Genomic DNA, 20,246 nt, shown 5'->3' on the forward strand with positions numbered 1-20,246 from the left:
GAAAAAAACAGGACATGTTCTTTTTACTAAGAATAAAAAGGAATCGATTTAAGACAGAGATAATGTCATGTAGATTGCATAAATTTAGGCGCATCGATCATAAGGATTAAAGAAAGATTCTTTAAAAAGTACTGCAAAACAGAAGGGTGAAAAATACTATTCATTCTCATAAAACTTTTTGTTCCACTAGTTCTTTTCACAAAGAAAACCATTTTCCCATGCACGGTTGTGTTGTAACGTGAAATTAATGAACTTTTCCAGCAGAAGCACATGATGCTGCTTCCTGCTTGTACGATACCACTTCTGTCCCGTGCCTAACGACATTATGCCATGCTTGATTACTTGGCGCGTATCACCACCGCGGGAGTGTTGATTCCATTTATCACACGCAACTTCGTGCCGGGGCGTTCCGTTGGAGGTTCGATCGTACGAAACTAAAAGAATGTGACGATTTTTGTTTTTTGCACATTTTATCACTTGATCACCCAAAAAACATTGTAACATTCTGTTCAACGACGTTCCATTTTTTTTCACTCTCTCACGTCCTTTATCTCATCGTCAGCTGCTGCTTCAACCGGAAACCGTATACGAGCGTGTACAGTATCAGTTCGAGGATGATGCCTACGATACAGTTCCTGATTTGATTACCTTCTACGTAGGCTCGGGTAAGCATGAAACGTTCACACACTGGCCGACCGGCCAGCATCGGCCAGCAGCTATTGACCTGCGACACTGTTCCCCTTTTTTGCAGGAAAATCCATATCGGTCGCATCGGGAGCAAGAATTCAATTTCCGTGCAACCGAACGTACCCGCTCTCGTTCTACGCCGGCAAGTGTCCACAGAATGCGGCCGGTATGGCGGGCATACGGGGGCCCAGCCCACTCAACTCACCCTCACCGGTACCTTCGTCGCCGGGTTTTAGGTAGGTTTTCCAAACCGGGGCCCACTCGCCCACACTTGACATCTTGCCCCTATCGGCTGTGTTACAATGTTAACCACTATTGCGTTGGAAAATCGATAGGTATAATCCGTACACGCAGCAAACCAGCACCTACCGCAGCCCGATGTCATCGCCACCGAGAACAAAGCGCGAAACACCGCCACGGTTGCCGAGCAAAAAGCAACGCTCCCAATCGCTCACACCACTGCACGGTGGACAGAGTGGACAGCAGAAGTACAGCAGTGCGGACGGTGTCATTAGCAGCAACAGCAGCAGCAACGGTGGAACGGAAGGTAAATCAAACACGGCGAAGCCATCGCGACTTGTGGATATGCCGGAAAAGTGCAACAGTGCTGATGGAGTGATACACGGCAACGATGCCTCGGCGAGTAATGGACGATCGATGCCGGGCGAGGAGAAGAGCTCGAGTGCGGACGGGGTAGTGGTAAAGTCCCAAACACTTACCCGTCCCAACTCGACCGATCCGAACGGGTTGGGATCGTTGAAAAGTAGCTCCCAATCATTGCCCCGCTCGGCTAGTCTACGGTCGTCCCAAGGGAAGCTAAGTTCGCGAGCGTCCAGCATTAACAAGGAACCTAGCGAACACTCTCTGAGCCCATGCATCGAGCAGAGACAGTTCGCCGAGGAAGAGGAACACCAACAACCACCAAGTCCTCCGCCGAAACCGATACGCGGCGGTGGCGGAACCCTACAACGGCGCGACTCCATGAAGGACTCGGACACACAATCCGTACAGGGCGGTGCTACTCACGGTGGCCGTGGTGGGATGGGATCGTACCATCCGAGTGGTTCCGATTCCGGCAATGGTTCGGGTGATTCGGCACAAAGTTCCGCCACCGGTGAGGAACTGGCCTTGCCTGCCCGCGGTGTTGGTGGGGTCGTACTAAGGAATCCTCGCTTTATACCCACCTCCCTGTCGTCGGTTACGTTACGCTCACATGCAGAGATTGATCCCGTAGCAGCAGAAGAGGCCCTGATGGCGATGCAATTACCCAGCTATGAGCAGGTGTCGCGGTTTGATCTGGAAAACTTCAACACACTGCTGCTGCCGTTCTGTGACTGTAAACCACTGGACAGTGGAACGCTCAACACCGTCCGGATGATGCTGTGCGAGTCTGGACCACGTGTCATTGCGAACCATCTGACGCGGGTTGACATTGGATTAATATTAGGTAAGGCTTTTTCAAGTGTCAGTGCCTTGCTTATCCTCAATAAAACCATTCGTTTGTCTACTGTAGAGAAAGATGAAACCCGAAAGGATGATCCACTGAGCTGTACCGGTTTGGAATTGATCACACTCGAGCAGGGCAAGCAGTACCGATTGGATTTGATCGAACGCACCGAATGCATGAAGCTGCTCGTTGCTGTTACCATCCTAACCTGCCAAAGTGATCTGGAACGGGCGGAAACGCTCAACAAATGGATCCAGATAGCGGTGGAAACGAAAACTGCCTTGGGTAATCTGTTTGGGTTTAGTGCCATCATGTTGGGACTCTCGATGCCGCAGGTATGTGTAACTAGCACTGGTGTCTAACGTACGGGAGAATCTTCAATAATATCGTGCCACTGCTTTCCAGATTCAAAAGCTAGAACCCACCTGGCACACATTGCGTCAAAAGTTCACCGATAGTGCATTCAACTTTGAGGCTAAGCTAAGGCCTACGCTTAACAGCATGAACGACTGCTCGAATCCACAGGCTCCGAACACGACCATCCCACACATACTGCCGTACGTACTGGTTAAGGATCGCACAATAAATGATGTCTTCGGTGAGTGTATAGACGACTGTTGTAGAGTTTCGCGAGAACTTCTTTAGTATCAATACGTCAAAAACTAATCAAACAAAAACACTTTTTACAGCAAACACATCAAGCCCATGTCCTTCGTTGATTGCTTCATGTGTCACACCGTGGGAAACCATCACACAGGACTTTGGCTTTTCCGTACTGTTTGCTCACCTGGATGCGGCACGCAGCGTCATCAACAATATTTCACTCTACAAAAAGAACGCTCAAACGATCATGCAGGACACTAGCCGGTTGGATCCCCTGATGGAGGATGCTTTCAAGTGCGTATAAATGTCCACCCTGCACATTGTACACAACAGGACTAATGGGTTTTCTTTTTCCATATTTCTGCTCAAAAGGACTGAATTTCAGATGAAATTCCTGTGGGGTAGTAAGGGTGCACTAGTGCCAGCTGAGGAGCGTCACGCCAAATTCGAACACGTGCTCACCGTAATGGCGGAGAAGTTCTGCGGTGATCCATCGGCCGGTTAAGGTACGGAACTACTGATGTGAATAGTACACCCGCCAGGCCAGAATGCTACAACGCATCCATCTCAGTTTTCATCTCTAATACTACTGCTACTACAACTACCACTACTACTACTACTACTAATACTACTTCATCGATCCTGATGCGTAACCTTTTGCTATGGGAATTGAGCAAACACACTTACACACCGTAGGTTACAATATTTTTTTGATGTACAAAAATTAACTACTAAATAAATTAGTAAAGAGCAAAACAAAAAGGGATAAAAAGGAAACTTACACAATAGATAAAAATGTAGCGACATTCTATTTCGAATAATACTCAAATTGATAGACAATTTGCGAGAAATGATTTTGAAATCAGAAGAAAAATCCACATCAAACCACGAATCAAACAATAAGGATATACATTTGGCATACAGCGGAATAGAGGTGAACTAAAGCGAACTAAACTAAATGGACAGATAAATGAACTTTGCTGCGACACATTGTTGGGCTAATTTGCAAACGACCAAAAATCACAGCTTTTTTTTAAATATTGCTAATTTATTGCTGTTATTTTAACAAACAGCAAGTAAATAACGCAACAGTATACTGCCAAATGAAGCAACGATCAATACACGAACTAGCAAACACCGCATTTCTTTAGAAGGCTCTGGTGGCAGGCAAAGACGACGGTTCAAGGGATTCCAGTCCCATACCGGGGCATTAGCCGACTACACAGTAGGACCGACCGGACTATTAGCGCATAATTCAGCAACATAAGAACCTAGTAGAAGTTTATATCGAATTGAAACATTGAAAAGTGCATCCCGGCACAGACCGATGAACGGCATCCGACTATAATAGCCGATGTATGTGTGTGGTGGTAGAAGAAAGATTAGATGAAAAGTTGTGTAAAATCTAGTCAAAATATACCAAACCACGTTTACGATACACATTGATTCATAATCGAAAAGATAAAAGTGAGATGGGGCAGGAGTTGCTTGATTTTTCATTTTGCGGATATTGTTTTTTTGTTTCAAGCCAATTTGTATTGTATGGTGAGCGACTTTATAAAGGCAATGCATACAATTTTCTACCGCAGCATTCTGAAAGCGCATCAATCGATACAGTTTTAAGGGGAAGGAACAGGAGCGTACACATTTTCTAAAACGAAAAGAAAGTATATTAATAACATTTTGTGAACATTCTATCGATCAACTTTGGGGACGGGATACGGTATAAAATGGACGTAAGAGAGCAGAATCAAATGTATGTATATGATGTACTAGAGTGAACCATAACTAACTACTATCATTATCTATTCGAAGGCGTGCGGAGAAGGAAGCATCAGGAACCAATCACTTTACGTTTACGCACTATACAAATACAAGCAATATGTAATAGTGGTATAAAGCGCGGTTAGCGATTCTTTTCCCTACAAGGCATCTGGTTTATAAAACCATCACAGAAATATCATAATCTATCAGCAAACAGAAAACCGAAACGAATGCAGTCGGTACTGGATCTTACATACCGAAGAGTGTCAAGTTTACGTTTTCCTCAGGTGTAGCGTTTAGATTGCAGAGAGATGATAAGAATGTTCTACAAAAAAAAAACATATTTTACGTTTCGCACGATTGTTACCATAAAAAAACACACTTAAAGCTCAAGTTGAATGTGTTAACAAACTATCACCTAGAGTATGTGTTTAACGTCATCGTCAGCTACGTTTATGTATCCTTTATTTTCCCTTTATTGAACTTTGTGTTGTGGAACCGAAAGGACCCGAACCTATTAAAATCAAGAGAAAATACACCGAGATTTATCAACCGGCAAGAAGGACGAATAATATTTCAATCTAGTGTTGAGGGCTAAATGAACCGCCAGCACGATTAATACACAGAGGAAGGTTTATCAACGGCATAGGTGTTTGTAACTTGTTTGATAATAATGTTTAGTGCATGAACTATATACATAAGGGGAATCAAAATAGAACAAAACACAAAAGGGAACCTATGATGAAATCTTTTACAACCTAGGCCGCATAAAACGATGGGCGCATTCAACCCTTGTACTTCCGCGATATGGTGCAGACTAATGGCTAAGAGAGACGAGATATGGATATATAGGCATGAATGAATTTCAAACCGTTTGAGTTTCGCGTTTCACTAAAACCGGGCAAATAGAAGAATCGTCAAGATTGAGGAGTGACTGGGGCTAATCTGCCGCAAATGGGTGGTATGCAACTGAAAAGTATTATATATATACATAGTTATGGAAACAAAGTACTTGTCATGATGATATGTTGTACAAAATGCTCCAGTATTGCAGGGTTTTTGGAGGTTAGAATTAAATACTAGCATATTACTTATATAGCCTCATACTTAAGCTGAGGTAAACAGGCATAATAAGACCTATCAAATGGTAGGTGAACGTTAAAGTTGCAGAAGTAACGTGGTGGCATTTCATTCTGACCTTCTAACACCTTCAATACTTCTATTCAAGAATGGTAAAGAAGAAAAGTTACGGCAAATGGAACCTAATGTATGAAAATAAATTATTTAATGCGACTACACTACGTATGTAAAACCCTCGTTTACAGAAACCGATTTCAATGCGTTAATCCCTAGGCAGCAAACTAATGTGCTTGTAGAAGTGGAAATTCTTCGGAAATAGTTTTTCGGCGAACGGTAACATCAGTTTGTATGCTCTCCGTATGGTCATCTCCGCTACGCCAGCAATTTCCGCAACCTCTTTGTTATTTATCACTGTCTCCGATACGTTTGATGCCATATAGATAGCAGCTGCTGCAACAGAAATTGGCGACAGACCCGACACGATGTCCATTTCAAAAGCGGTTTGGGCAATGTGAGTTGCCGCTTTTTGTACCTCTAGTGGAAGACCTGCAAAGTACCGTGAACATGAGGGACAATCAACAAATTGTCGCTAATTGGTCAATTCTTTTACGATGCGCAGAAAGATACTTACGTAGATTAGAGCAGAAACGTGACATGAAATCTTCCGATGTGATGTGATCGAGTGTGGTGGCGAGATCATTGACGATCAATTTGAAGCAACGGCCAATTTCCTTTTTGCTGACCGAGCTTACCGCACACAGTTCCTTGAACGTACGTGGTACACCTTCTTGACGGCAGGCAATGTACAAGCAGGCCGTTATCTTGGCTTGGATCGAACGATGCTGTAACTTTTTTGCTTCCTGCACTCGCTTGAAAATGTTTTTCGCATGATTAACTATCGATTTCGGTGCATTGATTCGCTCCGCCATAGCGGATAGCTCCCCAAAACCGAATATTAGCTTGCGCGTGTTAGTGTCCATTTTGCAGCAGTGCTTATGGGTGGTTTGGTCTGGTAAGTAGTAAGAAAAAAGAAGCTGGTGTTACATATCGTTGATTGAAGCTGTGTTAGCGCTAACTGAGTAAGTACCTGAAGGGCTTTGCATAATCGTCGACAGATCCATATCCTGCAAGAACGGATCAGCAGTACCGACACGGCTTGGATCCGTCTTGCAATTATCATCACTGAAGGTGCGCCATTCGGTCGACAGATTAATAATCCGATCACCCACAACAAGTCCACATTCAGAACAAATCATATCACCGGTATGATGATCGTCAATCAAATTCGCCTCAGGATGATAGGAACACTGAAGTTTGTCCATCGCATTGGATCGCCTAAAAAAATTAAACGTATTTTAATATCTCATAATTGGAAAAGTATAACACAGCAGTACTTACAACCAGTTCGAAGCCATTTTTCAATCGAATGACTTATTTCTTGCACAGTCGATAGCGATGGTTACTGTGATGTGAACTACGTTTACCAATTTTGAACGAACTTAAAACAGTTACTACTACGCCAAGCGTGCGTTGAATTGTGTGTTTCCAGTTTATTAGTTTATCTTATAAATCAGTTCATTATATGCACTATTTTATTCACCATTTGCATTCCTTTTCTTTGCAATTTTGCTATGGTGCTGCCCATTCAACTTTTCCTTGAATAAGCTTTTCCCACGTGTTTTAGCGCGATGTAGAATGTATCAAAAATACTTCTCCCATCTAAGTAAATAATTTTTTTTTTGTAATAAGACAACTAAATGAACGTCAAAATAATACATTTCTTCGTCAGGTTTGGCGATGGTCAAGCTGTATATGCTTGCGTACAAAATGATTGTGTATTGGCACGAGTTTTAAAACTCGCTAGCAATAAAACTCATATAGCAAACATAAAAAAAACAACAAATAATTCAACCAATACGAAACGCATTACTCTGATCTCTCTTCAGAAGTCGAATAAATCTTTCGCGTAAAGTACGAAACGCAACGTTCCCTGATTTTATGACGGTCGTATGACCTTAGCACGATCTCTGTCTCTCATTCATTTCTGTCCACTTAATACAAGTATTAAATAATTCATTCATCTCTGTGGAAAAGTTTGTACTCCCGTTGTGGTAGAATTTGTTATTTGTTGGGTGGGGGAGGGACACGCCATCAACTTCGATGTAACTCGAACAGAAAGGGAAAGAGTGAACTATTAGAACATAATTTAAAATATAACGAAGTAAGCAATACAATATCCTACCCTCCCTGTTTTGGTATAAACGGCATTACAAACGTTATACCATAGGGAGTGTTGCATCGATTGCACCGCGTAGCGTAACGTTGCTATAGCGTGACCTTTCCTACTTACGGGACCGGGTGCGAGAGATAGTAGGATTGCACGAATGCGCAAAAGGTTACACTGCTTACACTAAAACCCCAATCTACACCGGCGGTAGCTGATCGATCGGAGTAAAGAAGTTAAAGTCCTCCGGGAACAGTTCGGCCGCGTGCGGATACATTAATCGGTACGATTGGCGAATCGTGACGTCAGCCACACCGGCAATGTCGCCAATTTCTTTATGTGTTTTCTTGTTGTCCGACGCTTGCGATGCCATGTAAATGGCGGCTGCTGCCACCGAGATCGGCGATCGACCAGGCACAATGTCCATTTCGACCGCTTTCCGTGCTATATGTGTTGCGGCACGCTGTACCACGTTGGGTAGATCTGAAAGAGAGGGGTAAATAATAGATATAATAAACAATTTAATACACATTAATGACACATCAGCAATTTGTTGCGTATAGTGTCGTCTACACCGTACCAAGATTAGCGCAGAAGCGTGACATAAAGTCAGCTGTGGTAATGAGATCAACGGAGGTAGCGAGAGCCTTGAGCGTGAGTTTGAAGCAGCGCCCGATTTCCTTTTTACTGATCTTACTGACGGCGCAGATCTCTTTGAACGTTCGTGGCACACCCTCCTGTCGGCAGGCAATGTACAGGCAGGCGGATGCTTTGGCATCATTCGATCGGCCCTTTAGATTTTTGCCATCATGCACCTGCTTGAACAGATTGTTCGCTCTGTCGGTGATCGTTTTCGGTAGATTGATCCGATCTGCCATCGTGCTGATTTCTTTGAACGCTGCGATAAGGGCCCGATCGGAGCTACTCATCGTCCGGCGGTTCTGATACTTGGCAGCTAAGGCAGATATGAGGAAAACTCGTTAGAGTAATGTTTGAGTAATATTTACATTCCATTCTCTTACTTCCGAATGCATCAAACGATGCAGGACCAGTTCCGGGACCAATCATAGTGGAAAGATCGCCACCACTAAGTAGTGGGTTTTCTGGGCCACCGACACGGGACGGATCGACTCCGGCCTTTTCGTTGCTGAACGTACGCCACTCTGAACCGACATCAATGACCCGGTCTCCAACCACTAGCCCACACTCGGAACATATCATATCACCGGCCCGATAGTCTTCTATTAACGGTGCTTCCGGATGCGAATAGCAGCAAACTTTGTTCAAATGGGCGTCCCTACAAGTGAGAACGAAAACAAACAGAAAAAAAACAATAAAAACAGACCAGTTGCATTCGCCTCTACATTACACCAGCAAGGTGGGGAAATGGAAATAAATTATTCATACGCACCTCGATGTGCTTGCCATTCTGGCTGTTTCCTTTATACCGTTTGGAGAAGTGTAAATTTGGCCCGACTGGGAAGATGTAAATGCGAATGTATTTGCCTTTGGAGTTCCGCGGGTCTAAAGTAACAACGTAGCAACCACCAGCAACACTCGATGATACGGCAATCCGAACAGGAGTGCACGCCACTACGATACACGATTGCAATTATTTCACGTTTAATGTGAGCTTTGGACGTTGATATAACAACAGAATGAGCAAATAGAATGTTTCGATTTGTTGGAAATATAAAACTAATGCAATAACTTTAGGAACCGCGCTCTTGCGTTTTTACTTCGCGGTTTGTTTCGATTGTAGAAAAAGCCAGCAGAGCTGTCAATCTTCGGCTAGCTTCGGATTTCGCGCTGGCTGTCAAATATTTGAGAGGGTAGGAATGTTTGACATTTCAGTTTTGAATCGTTGCAGTGTGCAGTGCGTTATTTTTTATTTAAATAAGTTGCTATCAACTAAATGTAATGAATACGATAGAGTTATCGTAAAAAAAACAATAAAAAATCGTGACATAAAAAATACTCTGGAAATTTGACCTATAATATTTTATATATCATATTAAATGAGCTAAAGAATAAAATGTAACACACAGCAATGAATCCTTTCAGTGTCATTTACATTTTTATTAATCATTTAATTCGTACTTGGACGCTTTCTAATCATAATTTTCAATCTAGGCAGATTGATACAAAACTCTGCAAATCCATAACTGTCATGGCTATGCGGCATATCCACGAACCAAAAGGCACACTCCTTCTCGATCATAGTTGCGCGGGCAAGTGGATGGAGATTGTTTCTATCGTACGTTTGGAACTTGTGCAGTTCGTTGTTGTTACGGAAAAGCCGCATACTGCCCCTGGCGGAACCGAGTGTTCTGATCGGATAGTGATCCCGTTCATTATCGACCTCGAAGTGATCGTAGATGCCAACCTGTTCCTCACCATTCGCCGTCAGAAGAAATGCGATCTCGTACGATGCACCGTACGTGATGGTGTGTAACCGATCGAGCCCGATGAAATGTTCACCATCCGGATGACCGAAGCCACGTTTGTACGATTCCCACGTTTGGTTAAATGTTCCATTACGTCCTTCGAGGCGATTGTAGATCACCATCCAGCCACCACCTTCGAACGATTGGTTGCAGTACACATTGTAGGGTGGTTCGGTACACAGACGTAGCGGGAAAATACCAGACTCTGCAGAACTTACTTCACTGCAATCGGTTATCACCGTTTTACGATCGCATGATTGCTCCATCAGTGTCACCATTTGAGAGCTGAGCGTGTTTAGTTTATTATGAATTTGCACCAGATGCATCTGAATATCCTTCAGCCGTACCATATTCAAATCCGCCGTGAGATTGCTGGTAAGATCTTCTTGCTCAGCAGTGGAAAGTGCTGCTAGAAACAGACAGACAAAATAACTATACAGCACCATGTTTGCTGCTTTCAACGATCGATTGTGAACTGAGAGCTATCTCGTTAGTTACAATCGAAGCTATATTACTTGAGGAATAGTTAACACGAACACAACGAACGTATGTTTAGCTAACGCTTTTCACTATACAATCTTCAAATGCAATGCTAAATAAAGGTCAAATGCGTGGAGATAAGGAACAGGAAGCATCAGTATGCTTCATCTTGAAACAGTTAACCCAGATGACAAACGAACTTGAAGCACTTGAAGTGATTTGATATTTGAATAAGTGCGCTGTGTTGCGATTTGCATACATCAAATGACCCAATGAGGAGTTCGCCTGAAAGTATGCAATCTGCTTCGCAAAATCGTTTTTCTCAACTGTTACAATTGTTTAAACTGTCTACTGCAAACAGGATCTAATATTTTTACATAGCCATATGCAATGGCCAATTTTTCACACACAATGCTTACATTGACCCCCCCAATCCCTCCAACTCCCCCTTCCATTCCTTCTCTACCATCTTCACTTCACCCCTCAGACACTTGGTAATGTTATGTTTTTGGTTGTGTTTCTTAGAGGCACACACGGAGGGAAAACTTCACCAAAACGTAAACAAAACCCACCACCTTCCCGTTTTTGATGGCCACCCCATCAACAGCAATATCGGGTGTCATGTGGTCGCTTTGAGCAAGAGCAACATAAGCGTGGTAAACGCAAAATTAGATTAATGAACACAACCAACCTCAAAGCACACGATGAACGATGACGAAGTGCATGCGTTACCAGTAGAGAGCAAGAAAAAAAAATCGCCACGATCACGATCGTTTTTTTTTTGCGCGAACCGCGGTCCGTGACGTTGGGTCGACCCCGTGTGCGCAATGCGCAGGCTCCTTTCGGATGCCGGTTTCGCGCGTACGAGATCGATCGGGCCGCTCGACACCGCGCTATACGAAACGCAGCAAATCAGTCGAACTCGTGATCTCGTCGGGAGCAGTCGTGAAAGAAAAATCGTGCGTGCGTGCGGGTGCTTCTGTGTGTACATACACTCAAGAACCGGGGTGGATTAGGTTTGGCACAGTTTACTGTTCTACAAAAGAAGCCGCGTGTGATGTGGTTTTAGTGTTCTTTTAAGCTTACCGCTCGTGTGTGCGTGTGTATGCTTGCTGTGAAGACCAGCAAGTGCCGTTAATAAAGGTAGTAGTGTGGATGATTGTTATGCTTTCCCCCTTTTTTCTGTCTCTCCACTTGCACATAAGTACATCCTTACCGCACCGAGGAAGTAGCTTTATGGGTGAAAAGCATTGCGTACGTTTGCGGAAAATGGTTAAGGCCGTGCAAAAGTTTTTTTAGCTTCCACCCGATTGCGTGTATCTGTGATAGTATGGCAAGGAAAGTACGGGCTAATTAAAGAACTCTCTGCCACGCTCTCTGCGTGTGTGAGGGCAATGGGAAGAAAATAAAGTGCGTAGCTCAAGCGATGTAAGAAGAGCAATTGAAGTAAAATTTGCAACGGCAATTACAAATTACAGCTGTGGTGCACTTGGCAAATGTCATGTATAATTATCCTGCAATCAGATTTTGGCAGGCGGTGCAAAATGAAAGGAGTACGAAATTGGAAAGGTCATCTACCAATGCAAGGGTCGCAGTAGTCCGCGTGTGTGTTTTTGCGAGTTTGGTGCGAGGTTATGTAATAGTGTGCATGCGAAGGAAAATTGTTATTTCACTTCTATGAAAGCTGGTGCACGTGTGCGTTTTGTGTGCCAATAATACGCGTGTGTGACCAATTGGTGATATCTGATATGATTCTGATTAAAGTGGAAATTATTAAAAAATGGCGTTCGCGGAGTGTCTGTAGATGAGTCACCGGTGTGATTCAAGTGGAATCGTTCGGTGTTTTTGATAGTGGTTGATCGTGTTCTTGCCGCTGTGTTAAAATATTACAACTTCAAGCCGATACGGGCAGATTGCGGTCCAAGTGGCCAGCCAGCCACACGGATCGAGTTCATCGTCTATTTTTGGAAGTCCCACTAATGGATGCGTTCGTGGAAGCAAAAGCCAAAGCAAGAACGTGAAAAAAGCAGGCCCCACATCACAACATGACACACACATAGGGACACATTGAGAAAGCAAGAGATAAGCAGGCACTGACGGTGCTACGGTTGCTACGGTTCATGGGTCGATCCGGTTGCCGGGAAGGATGGGTGTGGTGTTGTTGTGTTTTACGGAAAAATTATTTATAAGATTGGGAAAATTTTAATTTTTTTTGCCCCACCCCACCCACCAGGGAGGTGCTGTACTTTTTTTTTATTTTGGCAACCCAACATCTGGGGCAAGAAGATTTGATTTTTCAAGTTTGTTAAAATGTCGTTCGATGCGACAGTCACGTTTCGACGCCGCAGAAGTGTGACATTGTGTGCACAAAGATGTAACGATGTTTTCCACCCCTGTGCTGTCCTTGTAGATGGTTGGTGCGTCGGTGAAACACCATGCGCCTCCGTCGGTACCATATGGCGCGGAAAGATGGATGAATCTGCACCAACTGGCGAACGGCGCATGAAAATGGGCAACATCATCGACGCAAAACGTAACCATACTTGCGTCCGTAAAGCCGCAAGCAATGACACACTGGTTGGGCTAGTTTCGTCTTTCGGCGTATGGCGCATTTCGCGTGCGTGTGTGTACTGTGGGCAGTTTAAAGTAATGATATTTATTTATAAAGCCACAAGAAAAACGACTCTAAACGGATGCTTGGGCGCTGCGAATGTCCGCTGTTCGGACGAGGTTGTTACAGCAATTGTAGTTGAAGCGAACGGGTTTGGTGAAGAAGTCCGCGCAAGCGGGAAAACAAATTGTGAACGCATGTATCTTTTCGCCCAAATGCATGCATCAGGGTTAGCCGCGCAATCATCGTGCGTGTATTATTTTGTGTCTGCCTGCTGCTCTTGATCGTTTAGCGTACGGCCGGTGTTTGCTTTGCTGCTGATGGTGGTGGTGGTGAATATGGCGAAAAGGATGTGGTAAACTATGGCGGAACGCGTGATGCGTCGGATTTGCAGTCGGATTTGGCACAGCACAATAAACGGATTGGGGATATTTTTAGAGTAAACAGACGTCAGCTGAATGATAGACGGTATATTAATACCTTCGGTCCGATTTTCCCGCTGCGTGCGAATGCGAATGGTTGTCTGTGTGTCTTTTTTTTATGGCACGCAGATTAGTTTACACGATGTGTCGGTCTGCTGGGACGATACATTGTAAGCGTACATTGAGTGTTGAAATTGTGTTACATGAAAGGGCAGCAGTTGAAAAGTCACTTCACTGTACAACACAAACCATTTGGAATGTATTTGTTATGCTCTTGACGGTTTTTATCTTAAATACTTAATTACTTACTGTAATCTTAAAAATGTTATACCACCATCTCATTCATCCCCATTTTAAAAGGAAAAGCTCTTAATACTTGGTCGTTTTCCATTGAAATGATCATCTGCTTTACCTCACATCCATAACTAAGCTCTCGCTCTCGGAAACAAGTGTGTGGCCCATAAAACGATGAATTCAAAAAGCCAACAAAAAATAACATAATATTCATATGCTCTGATGATATGTTCCCTCCAAAAGGTCCCACCACCCTAAAAATAAGTCGGACCCTTTTGCCCTTTCAATCGTGATCGCGCGCCCACGCTTTAAAGGGAAATGAGGAGGTTATATTTTTTCGCTCTATCAATGACGGTATAAGTAGTCTCAAGTGTGCGCTGTTTAGTCGCGCTGTAGAGCTAATTTAACAGGGAAGCATCCCGATACACACGATCACGAATGTAAGAGCTTCATTAGCACGGCGTAAGAAGCTGGTCTAATCGTTCTGTATGCTTATGAGAAGTTTAATTAGTAGAATTGATGAGATTATTATAGACCATCGACGAACCCTGCATAGGATTAACCCTGCAATTAACGTTATTTATTAATGAATATTTTTCAAAGGGTCAAGAGATACTCTTTATACTACGTCTGATCATATAATTTTTATACGTAATGTGTTTTTAAATCACAACAGTATTTGGGGTTTCTATCAATATACCGTACTTAACTACAAAATATAAATAAACTTAATACATATTTTCATTTTTTATTCAGCAAAAAGTTTAGTTTAGTTAAATTATTTATTGGGTAAAAGTAACCGCAAAGACGTATGTTCAAAATAATTTCCTCAACGGTCCCTACTCCAGTAGCTCTGTTTATTAAAATTTATTCTACTCGGCACGTTACATAAAATCAGTGTTAAATCAATACACGATCGTAAAACCTGTTCCAAACCGTTCTCTTCCCTAGTGGCACTAACTTACTGGCCAATTATTTTGTTCTCATTTCCACATGAAAATTGCCAGCAAACGACCGAACCCGTCCCGCTAATGTGATGTAACTCCCGTGTGAAGTGATGCTTTCCAAGGCATGGTTTAAAATTAACACCGACACAAGATGCATTCGCGCAAGCAGCGGCCGTGCGCGCCGGGTTCCAAACCCCATTTAGTCGTACAGAATTATTATTGCCTGTACGCCATGTGCGTTACACCAGGGGTAATTTTAAATATGCACATGGGCTGTTTCTGCTCATTGGATTTGCAATGTTTACTGTTTGCTGGAACATTCAGCTGCCGGGGAAAAGGTTATGTATCTTGGGCTGTGAGATGATGGCCGCTTGTAAAGGCAGTGACATTTGATCGTTTGATGCATGAAATTTAATTCAATTCGATTGTTGCGGTTCCGATGGTGCCGGATCGGATGGTGGTCAACACGCGGATAGGAAAAAAGGGCAAACGACACGCTTAACCTAGTTGATTGTGTGGTATTTTATGATCGAAACGTTGTGGGATGGGGTAGAATACATGGTTGGGGTTTTTTAAAAATATGATGTCAGCTTGCATCATCGTTTGCGGCTCATCTGTCGCGCTTCACACTGGAGGGCGATGGGTTGGGGTTTGGGTTTTTTTCTTTTACACAAAAAAAAACATTCAGGTCATCGTTCAGCTGTTCAGCATGCACCTTTCGGTTGGGTGCAGTGGAAAAACAGCACCGAAAATTTTCCCGGACCGATCGTTGCATTTCCCCACGCTTCTAAGTAGCGAATATTTATGATCAACTGACGTTTGGAGGGTGGTTCTTTACACGACAGCACCTTCAGAAGTCTTTGAAGTGCTGAAAGGACAGCAGACAACGAGGTGTAAATTCATTAATAACTCTGATGTTTCGAGGGTAATGAGATGGTGAGATGAGTAATAAGTTAACATATTTTAGTTCAAATTGATACAAATGTAAGGAATAGAAATGTGAGAGCATTTTTGAAACGATAAATTATTTATTTAAAACACCTGATTCAACAATATTATTTAAAATTTATTTAAAACACCTGATTCAACAATATTATTAAGTGTAATAATTTCTTCGTTCTATTTTATGTTATTATATTGATCTACCTTTAAAGTTTCAATAACGACCTTCTTACAAATCAAGGTTAAAATATCACTCCCGTGGAAAATATTTCTCAGATACTGTACTTGTTCTGTTACGGGTCAGCGATACGATGATTCTACCCGAACAGCTGCATCTGGTCAGGTTGATTTGGCAGAGACCCGAATTCTTGTGGTTCGGAATGCATGAAATGTACGCTCAAGTGCCCTTATAGAACACCAGACGCCACCGGGCGGAGGTTAAGCGATCTTTTCCCCCTTCTTTTTTATTGTCTTTCCCTGACAGTGCTCCTCTGGTGCTGTTGCTGCAGTGTTCCTTAGATAGATTACCAGATGTGTGGTGTGCTAAATGTTTTAGCTACATTTTCGACTTTCTTCGTATCGTCGGCTGAAATGTTATCAAATGCTTTCTTACCTTCCAAAAATAAACCCAAATCGTTCGGCCGTGGGTGCGCGCCGATGGTGGTCTATATTTAAATGGGACGATCGACAGACACGGGCTGTTGGGTGTTTCGGTCCCTTTTTTTTCCTTCGACCTTCCTTCGGCACCGAGACGCTGATTAATCGTTCATTGCCACGATGAATGGATGGGCGATCGCCGATCGGCAATAAATAAACACACTCGCGATAAAGATAGAACGTTGCCTCACGTGAAATAGAGCCCCGAGAGTCAATGTATGTGTGTGTGCGCCCTCGCGACTTGAATGAGTATCGTAGTGGGGTATTTTATTTTGTTGCAAAATTCACAATTATGTCAGAACCAGTAATAGAAGGTAGTAAAAATCGTCACGCTTTATGGCAAAATTTGCGCACAGCTTCCCATATTTTCGGTTCGGCTTAATATTTTAAGATCACCAACTTTATGATCTGGCTGCAGCCAGCTGTCGCCTTCGTTTTAATCCTCGGCTGTTTAATGAAAGTCACAAAAAAAAATCATTCCCCCTGCATCTATATGGAAGCGTTTTTAATTGCTGTACAAATCCGTGCCGACATGCATGCCATAACTTTTTAATGCAAATTATCCTTTGCGCAAATATTCGGAACGGAAATGATCGTCGCTGCCGTCGTCGGGGGGCCTTGGGGCTTTTCACTTTCCGTACCGCATGCTCGCAGAATTGTTTTTTTTTGCACTGTACGCAGTGTGTGTGTCGTAAAGTAAATGGAATCGCGTAAACAATTTTCCGAACATACGCTTCGATTCGTGATCGTGCACGTTTCGATCGTGGTCGCTAACACTCGGTGGGCTGTTTGCGTGGGTTATTCCGAAGTAAAAAAAAACATATACATGATGTTCAGTCGATGCCAGTTGCCAGGACAGTGGGGAAAATCGTGCCAAACAGAAAATTGTGAATCGTGTTTGTGACTTTATTTTGTTGTTGTACTCTTCCCAAGCGGTTCTCTTTGAAGTGGAAGTTGTGATGGAGGCGCCTGGTGGTGTGATATAAATTAATCATCGTTGCTGGTTTTTGGTCAGTTTTAATGAGCAACAAAATGCATTTTGGTTGAATATGAAAACATTCATCATCGATGACGGTATGGTTGTTTTCAGTATTCCATCCTCAAGCAAAAAAACGATGTTTGGGGTATATTAAAATAAATGACAAAGATGAATGAGGACTTAAAGGAGAGACGATCTTATTTTGTCTGTTGATAAATTTCGCATTACGGCGCCAGTCATGGTGCGACATTGAATTTATAAACTAAAAGACAATTTTTAACCACAACGATAACATCTTGTTTATTTAAACGAATTGCAACGATCCCGGCGACGAGCTCCTCGGTGCAGTATGTTATGACGGGCGAAATGTTTAAACCATGATGCAATCAAACCGAACCAAAAAACCGTTCCGTTCAAACGTCGTTATGCCTTGAGTAACGTACCCATTAATTTGATAGAATGAGTACCGAGATTACCATTCCTTCGGTGCCAGTTTAATAGCCATCTTGACAAAACAACTCACCACGAACAGAACGCAAAACAATTTGGCCTCACGTCGCACGGGCGATAATCCTCTTTTTATTGCAGTGCTGTGGTAAAGCAAAGCCGAGCAAAAAAACAAAAGCAGAGTGATAATAATTACCATGGATGGATTGAGCCGTTCGTGTATGAGATACAATCGCTTATCTTGTTCACTGTGAGGGAATATGGCACGTATTTGTGATTTTATTTGTCTGTACAAGCAGTGTCGCTTTCTTGATAGAATCACACGCGATGTCATGTACAAATTAAGTTCGTGAGCAAAAGAGTTGAGCACGAAATTGTATTTAAAAGACGAATGTTTAACCTCCGTGAGTCACGTAATGAATGGAGTGTTGAAATTCGAACAGAAACATCAAGCTTATGACAGTTTAAACGATTAAACAACACAACAGTAGTGTAATGAGATTGGATTTCATTATGGTTTTATTTATTTTGGCTTGGGATTTTTGTTTTTTTTTTTGTTTTCCATTTCCACACGACATAGATCTTTATCAACGTCGAAACCGTGTCCTGTTGGCTACAACATACCGTCTTTCTTTTGCTCTAAATTGTCAGCAGAATCACACAAATCTAGCGTCAGTCGTTAATTTATGACAGTCAGCATCAGTCTACCCTGACCGGTCCCGTCAACCTTCGGTCAGATTAATACGTTACTGGTCGTGATTTTCTCGACCAACGAACGGAGTGCCCACCTGTCAGTTGATGTTTCGAACGAAATCCTTCCCATGCCCATCGATCACCGTTTCCGTTCCCGAATCGGCGACATTGCAGCATCGCAGCGCTTAGTGTCTCAACAAATGAATCCCATCTGTCCGTCTCTGGCTTTCGTTATTAATATGTTCGGCTCGAACGTGTCATGTGGTGGTGTGGTGTTGTATTTTTTCCGCTGTTATTAATTACTTCTAACATATACCAACCGCCGTGACGACCCTCCCAATAGGAATGATTAGTTCCGTTCGTGCCAGCAACAAATAAGTGCCGACAGTGTGAACATTGTGTGACGATCGTGATCGTGACCGTCTCTGCGGAAGTGTTCATTTTCCCTCGTTTTAACCGAGTGTGTGTGTGTGTGTGAGTGTTTGTGTGAGTGTTAAAACGGAAAGAGAGCATCTGCAGTAAACGAAGCGAAGCGAAGAAAGCGAAAGAACACCCCACATCCGGTACAACAATGTCCGGTCCACCGAATATCAATAATAACCAGCTACCACCATCCAGTAGCGGTGGTGGTGGTGGTGGTGGTGTCGGTGGACCAGGTAGTGGTAGAGGGTGGCTACGAACCCCACCAGCGACGTATTTCCGGTCACCCTCACCGTGGGTACCACCTGGATCGGCTCCTCCAAGGCAAAACTCTCCCCTCACGGTGCCACGTCCAGCTGACGCACCCGTCACCGCCCGTGGACCGAGCGAGTTTGTTTACCAACATCCGAGCAGCTCCGGTGCCTTCGGAGGACCGTCCTACCCTGCACAGCAGTACGCGGGCGATCGTACCATGCCTTCAACATCCACCTTCCGTGCAACGACAGCGACGACGGCAACTGCGACTTCCTCACAGGAGTTCCAGTTCCAACGTCCGATCCCGTCGGCCATGACACCGACTCACTTTGTGGGCACGTCGACCCACTATCGGCCAGTCTCACCTGCGGCCGTAGCGCCGCAACCGTACCCACAGTTCAGTTCGACCATGTCCCCGGTTTCGTCCCTTCATCGATCAATGACGCCGCATAGCGTTACCAGCAGCTACGGGCCGGTAGATTACCATCAGCAGCAGGTGCGTCCGGGTTCTACCCAAAGTTCGGTTTACGGTGGTGTGACTTATCATTACGGTCCCGCTGCTGGACCCGGTCACCCTCAAGCACCATTAGCCGGACAGTCCCAGTACGTGATCTATGATTATGGTGGCGAAATGGGACCCTCGACCGCGGAAATTATTGCCGCACAATCGCAGGACTACGTCGACGAGAAGCTGGCCGAATATCAAGCTACCATCATGCTTCTACAAGGTAGGTTTCCGTTGTATTCCATTATTAAATGTATATATTTTGAAACGTTATGTTTGGGATTCTCTGCGCCTAAAAGTATGCAACCAACATGAAAAACAATCTTTTATTAATTCTTGAGA

The 20,246-nt window shown here is 43.6% G+C and overlaps 5 protein-coding genes across 6 annotated transcripts in view; 2 read left to right on the top strand and 3 right to left on the bottom strand.

Moving 5' to 3' along the window:
- LOC128305705 (breast cancer anti-estrogen resistance protein 3 homolog) overlaps positions 1–5,807 on the top strand; it is a 37,116-nt gene extending 31,309 nt beyond the window's left edge. For both annotated transcript variants that reach the window (XM_053043286.1, XM_053043285.1), the window contains exons 8-14: positions 563–665; positions 752–923; positions 1,023–2,134; positions 2,201–2,469; positions 2,540–2,732; positions 2,824–3,031; positions 3,110–5,807. In XM_053043286.1, coding sequence (XP_052899246.1) covers positions 563–665; positions 752–923; positions 1,023–2,134; positions 2,201–2,469; positions 2,540–2,732; positions 2,824–3,031; positions 3,110–3,242 — 2,190 coding nt within the window. In that variant the 3' untranslated portion in view covers positions 3,243–5,807. The remainder of the gene's footprint in view (positions 1–562; positions 666–751; positions 924–1,022; positions 2,135–2,200; positions 2,470–2,539; positions 2,733–2,823; positions 3,032–3,109) is intronic.
- LOC128305708 (transcription initiation factor IIB-like) lies at positions 5,771–6,996 on the bottom strand. The gene is given in 3 exon segments (XM_053043288.1): positions 5,771–6,127; positions 6,213–6,916; positions 6,983–6,996. Coding segments are annotated over 3 exon segments (1,002 nt in total). The 3' UTR covers positions 5,771–5,843.
- A 120-nt stretch (positions 6,997–7,116) lies between these two features.
- On the bottom strand, positions 7,117–9,544 carry LOC128302264 (transcription initiation factor IIB). Its single transcript, XM_053039047.1, has 4 exons — positions 9,217–9,544; positions 8,828–9,102; positions 8,386–8,760; positions 7,117–8,288 (listed from the first exon to the last, which is right to left on the bottom strand). Exons 1-4 carry the CDS (start codon positions 9,231–9,233, stop codon positions 8,005–8,007), a joined length of 951 nt encoding a protein of 316 aa, XP_052895007.1. The 5' UTR covers positions 9,234–9,544; the 3' UTR covers positions 7,117–8,004.
- A 350-nt stretch (positions 9,545–9,894) lies between these two features.
- Positions 9,895–10,698, bottom strand: LOC128302666 (angiopoietin-related protein 6-like). Its single transcript, XM_053039531.1, has one exon. It carries the CDS (start codon positions 10,696–10,698, stop codon positions 9,895–9,897), a length of 804 nt encoding a protein of 267 aa, XP_052895491.1.
- Positions 10,699–19,295: 8,597 nt separating this feature from the next.
- LOC128301385 (muscle-specific protein 300 kDa-like) overlaps positions 19,296–20,246 on the top strand; it is a 74,545-nt gene continuing 73,594 nt past the window's right edge. Inside the window, exon 1 of the mRNA XM_053037831.1 lies at positions 19,296–20,127. Within this exon, the coding sequence (XP_052893791.1) occupies positions 19,296–20,127 (832 nt within the window). The remainder of the gene's footprint in view (positions 20,128–20,246) is intronic.

The sequence above is a fragment of the Anopheles moucheti genome, chromosome 3 (genome assembly GCF_943734755.1).
Source record: "Anopheles moucheti chromosome 3, idAnoMoucSN_F20_07, whole genome shotgun sequence".
In the NCBI taxonomy this organism is placed as follows: domain Eukaryota; kingdom Metazoa; phylum Arthropoda; class Insecta; order Diptera; family Culicidae; genus Anopheles; species Anopheles moucheti.